At 53.6% G+C, this 4,724-nt stretch overlaps 1 protein-coding gene across 1 annotated transcript in view; it reads right to left on the bottom strand.

The window, feature by feature from the left end:
* The window catches only part of ZNF584 (zinc finger protein 584), a 25,790-nt gene extending 21,913 nt beyond the window's left edge, over window positions 1-3,877 (bottom strand). The window contains exon 1 of the mRNA XM_028478306.2: window positions 2,316-3,877. Within this exon, the coding sequence (XP_028334107.2) occupies window positions 2,316-2,333 (18 nt within the window). The 5' untranslated portion in view covers window positions 2,334-3,877. The remainder of the gene's footprint in view (window positions 1-2,315) is intronic.
* Window positions 3,878-4,724: the final 847 nt, after the last annotated feature.

Below are 4,724 nucleotides of genomic sequence, written 5' to 3'. Positions count from 1 at the left end.
CGTGGCATGTGGGATCTTCCCGGACCGGGGCACGAACCCGTGTCCCCTGCATCAGCAGGCGGACTCTCAACCACTGCGCCACCAGGGAAGCCCTACTTATTTTTTTAAATATTCATTTATTTAATTTATTTATTTGGCTGCACTGGGTCTTAGTTGCACAGCCACATCCTCAAACATCACCAGACCCTACAATGATGGGCTCAGCTGATCCCTGGGGTCCATGAGTGGGCAGAAATACCAACCAAAATATGGAGAGATGGTCACATCCAGGCCCTTGACCTGGAAGGGTCCCATCATATCTTCTGCTGACATCCTACTTCTCGAGGCCCAAACCACCAACCCCCCCGGCCCCCCACACACATCCTGATACCACCTTCTTCCCCAGAACCTTACCTCACAGGGGATACCAAGGTCTCAGTGCCATTGGTGCCTCTCTCCTCATGTTACTATTGGGCTCTGCATCCGGCCCACAGCAACAACAGGCAGATGACTAGATGGGTGCCATCTATGCTCTGGTCCAGGCACACAGGCCTCACCCTTTCTGCTGCCAGCCAATTCCCTCTGTGTCCCCCGATCACACCTCTCAGATGCAACCAAACCTAAGCTCACCATTCTCCCTTGGGGCCAAGTGCCTGCTCCCAGGGCCCTTTGGTTTGCCCTCCTGCCTGCCAGGCACATAAACTCTCTGTACTTGGCACGCTCATAACTCCACACTTCCCGGCACAACCTCACCAGTTCACCCCCTTGGCAACTCCCTGGCCTCCCCACATGCCACTCTCCATGTGGTGTCCAAAGAGTGCTAGGCATGGCAACCATGATCCTATCCTGCCCAGTCCTTCCCACACCTCCCAGGGCCCACTGCCACAGGTATCCTCCAGCCCTGCATCGAAGACCTCCCCAACTGGCCCTGTTTCTAGTCAACACTCAGCCACCCAGAACTACAACTGGATCTCTGAGACCCCCACCTTCCTTCACCTCTGCCCTTGTACAGGCTGTCCCCTCACCTGCCATGACCTTCCTCTCTCCTCCTGAGGCACATTCAGAGCTCAGCCCCCAGGCCTTAGTCCCTGCCTGTCTGCCAGGTGACCCCACCTGCCGCTGAATCTGCAGCCCTGCATGAAAAGTCCCAGGCCCCAAAGACGGCACATATAAAAACCTGGCAAGCCCACAGAAGGGAGGATCAACCCAACACCAGGCCCCACAGACCCCCTATCTCCATCACCGCCATGCCACAGGCTGCACCCCAGGTCCACTTGCCCCTCAGCAGCCTTCGCCCCCTGTCACTCCCCCTCTGCATTCTCCTCCTGACATAGGCCCAGCCTTCAGGACAGCCTTAGTGACGCCTACCACCACCTTCACACTGCCTATGCAGGACATCCTCAGGTCCCAGCCTCCCCTCCTCCACCCTGTCGTGGCATTCATCACTCTCCTTCATCCACCACACACTGATCCTAGTCCACTCTCCAGCCCCACCCTTTGGATGTTCCCAGCCAGGACCCTGCAGAATTCCACGGCTACATGTCCAGGTGCCTACCCAGTGCCTCTATTCGGGAGTACCTGGATTTATCATGCTTAATGTCTCCAAAACCATGCTGCAGATCTTCTCCCTGGAAACTGCTCCACCCACCAACTTCCTCATCTCAGATGATGAACCTCCCATCTGTCAAGCCACTGAGTTCAAACGCCTAGGCTCGTCCGTGAGGGCTCACTGTCTCTCTCTGCCGCGCATCAGGACACTGCGCTGGTCCTACTGAAATAACAGATCCAGAGTCCAAGCACCTCTGTCCCCTCCACGGCCACCACCTTGGTGCAGCCACCCATCCCCAGTAGCCTCCTCGTGGGCGTTCTTCAGGCAGTCTGTTCTCCCCTCCACCGCCAGAGGGAGCCTGCTAACCCCTGAGCCACATCACCTCCCGCTGCTCTAAACCTCCCACTTCTCCCAGCGCCCTCAGGACGGAAGCCTGGACTCATTCCACGCCTGACTCCTGCCCCCTGCTCACTGGCCTCACCAGACGTAAGTGAGACCTACGGTTCCGGGAACACTCCCAGCTCAGCTTCATTGTCAAGTATTTGCACATGCTCATTTCTGTGTTTTTAACACTTTCCATGTCATATCCCGTTGACTGCCAGAAATGGGAACCCTTCTGCGTAACCCCCGACTGGGAGTCAGGATTCTGGGCCAGATGCGACTCCCCCAAAGCCCGAGAAACAAGGGCAAGGAGGTGACGGGGAAGGAGGAGGAGTCTCAGGAGACCAACATCCACTGAATGGAGTCCGAGCTTGTGAGGGAAGGCCACGGGGCACCCTCCACTTACCTGCGCCAGGTCCATCATCACCGCCGCCGTCGGACCCAGAAAGAAAGGCGGAGACCCCTGCCGAGGGATGGGAGGCCGCGGGCTGACAGTGGCAGTCCGGGCCTCAGTCACCGACCCCTCCTGTGTAAAATGCCCACAAGGCCCAGGGGGACAGAGGGTGGGTGTGCAGCCCCGCCGGACACCTCCGTGCGAGGCAGTTCGTCCCACAGTTGGGACAGAGCGCCTCAGGAAAGGCCTCTCCCTAGCGCTGAAACCTCCACAGAACTCAGCCTAGCCGGCTCGCGAGCCCTGCGGCGGGAACTACGTTACCCAGAAGACACTGCGCCTACCGTCCCGGCCCTGGCCAATGAGAGCCCAGGAGATTGGCGTTTCTGGGAGGGCCGATGGGCGGGACTTCCACCGCTTATTTGGGCAGATCGTTATTTGGCGAAAACAGCTGGTAGTCGGGCGGGGGACGACGTCCAGGAGGCTCCCCGAACCCGCAGGGACGGCACGAGAGTCGGGTTGGTCCCACCACGCCCTGTGCGCACTGTGACCGCGGCGAGAGTCCTGCCTCCTCGAGCCCCGGAGTCCCTGGCCGTAATGGGGCCGCACCGCACGGGGGCGTCCCCTCCCCCTCCCCGGGGTCAATGCAAAAGCCGGTCGGTGCCCTCGGCCGCCGTGGATTCGTTGCCTTTGACGTTGAGCAGCTGGGGACCAAGGTCCAGGAGACTCGGCAGGAGGAGGAGGTGTCGGGAAGATCAGTGGTTGGACGTGGGCAGAGGTGTGGATGTCCCAGAGCCTGTGCTGCACTGCTCAGTGCGTACCTGTCTCCAGCACCTGGGACCTCAACAATCCCTTTTGCAGAACCTCATGAGAACGGACGCTGAAAACTCGCCCTATTCATGCATGACTTTACAGAAGGGCCGTCGAGGAGAAGCAACCCTTCTTTACCACTGAGGAATTCTTGATGGGGCAAAATCTTGTGTGTGTAAAGCGTGTGGAAAGGCCTTCAGTCATATCTCCGACCACTGAAGTCTGCAGCGGCAAGTTCAACACCAGAGAGAGGTTCAACTCGGGCAGCCACTGCGGAAAGCCTTCAGTTAAAAATGTCCGACAGGACTTCCCTGGTGGCGCAATCGTTAGGAATCCTCCTGCCAACGCAGGGCACACGGGTTCGAGCCCTGGTCCGGGAACATCCCACCTACCTCTGAGCAACGAAGCCCCTGTGCCACAACTACTGAGCCTGCGCTCTAGAGTCCAAGAGCCACAACTCACGCAACCAACTAACTAACTAAATAAATTTATATATTTAAAAAAAATGCCTTGCATATCTTTTCTTGTAGGAGCTCATAAAGCTGTCACCTTGTGAGTGCAGCCAATGTACAAAACTATAATTTTGTATTTTCTGGAATTCATATGTGGGGGTCTTACAGGTTATCATTTTTTTTCGTGGCTTCTTTCACTTACCTTCATGCTTTTAGGATTTTTACCCCATAGTGTTGCATATAGATCATTAATTTTTTGCTTCTGATGGGCTTAACGGATTTCATTTTATGGATGCACCACATTGTGTTTATCCACCCTGGTAATGGGATACTGGAGTTGTTTCTACTTTTTATTTATTTTGAATAAAGTTGCTATGAATATTTGCATATAAGCCTGTGAACACAGTTTTCATTTCACTTGAGTAAATACCTAGGAATGGGATGAAATCAGTATTTAAACAGGGATACAATTAGTTTCTTAAATCCATAAGCTTTTTTACTCATTCCACCTGTAATTATTTAGAAATTTGGATTGCTTAATGTTTTAAAATGCTAATTGTTTGACAAATCCATGTTAGTAAATTGGGCATGGAATAAGAAAAGTAACATCTTCCTCTGCACACACAACAGTCCTGTATCCCCAACCCAAGCATAATTTCACTGGGGACAGGAGTCACCTGGGGCAGGCAGTTGGACCTCTGTGAACTCTGGTGTCCTCACCTATGATATAGAGATATTAGCAAGTACTGCACATTTTGATTTTTGCTCGATGTCCTTTACCCATATCAACTTGAACCTCTCAAACACCAATAGAGCATGTGCCATTATCAGCCCCATTTTTATTTTTTATTTATTTTTGGCCACGCTATGCGTGGCTTGCAGGATCTTAGTTCCCAACCAGGGATCAAACCCATGCTCCCTGCAATGCAAGCGCAGAGGCCTAACCACTGGACTGCCAGGGAATTCCCTATTGGCCCCATTTTTAAATTAAGGAAGCTGAAGCACAAAAAGCTTACATTATTTGTCCAAGAGCACAGAGCTTATTATTAGCTGGGGTGGGATGTGAGCCCACATAGTTTAGCTCTGGAGTCTATGTCCTTAGGTTCTTCACAACCTCTAGGACTTATCTGTGGAGGTGTTATGAGCTTCAAATAAAAGGCAT

Source organism: Physeter macrocephalus, chromosome 17, assembly GCF_002837175.3.
Source record: "Physeter macrocephalus isolate SW-GA chromosome 17, ASM283717v5, whole genome shotgun sequence".
In the NCBI taxonomy this organism is placed as follows: Eukaryota; Metazoa; Chordata; class Mammalia; order Artiodactyla; family Physeteridae; genus Physeter; species Physeter macrocephalus.
The sequence above is the reverse complement of the archived record's forward strand: the minus strand, read 5'-3'. Positions and strand labels throughout refer to the sequence as shown.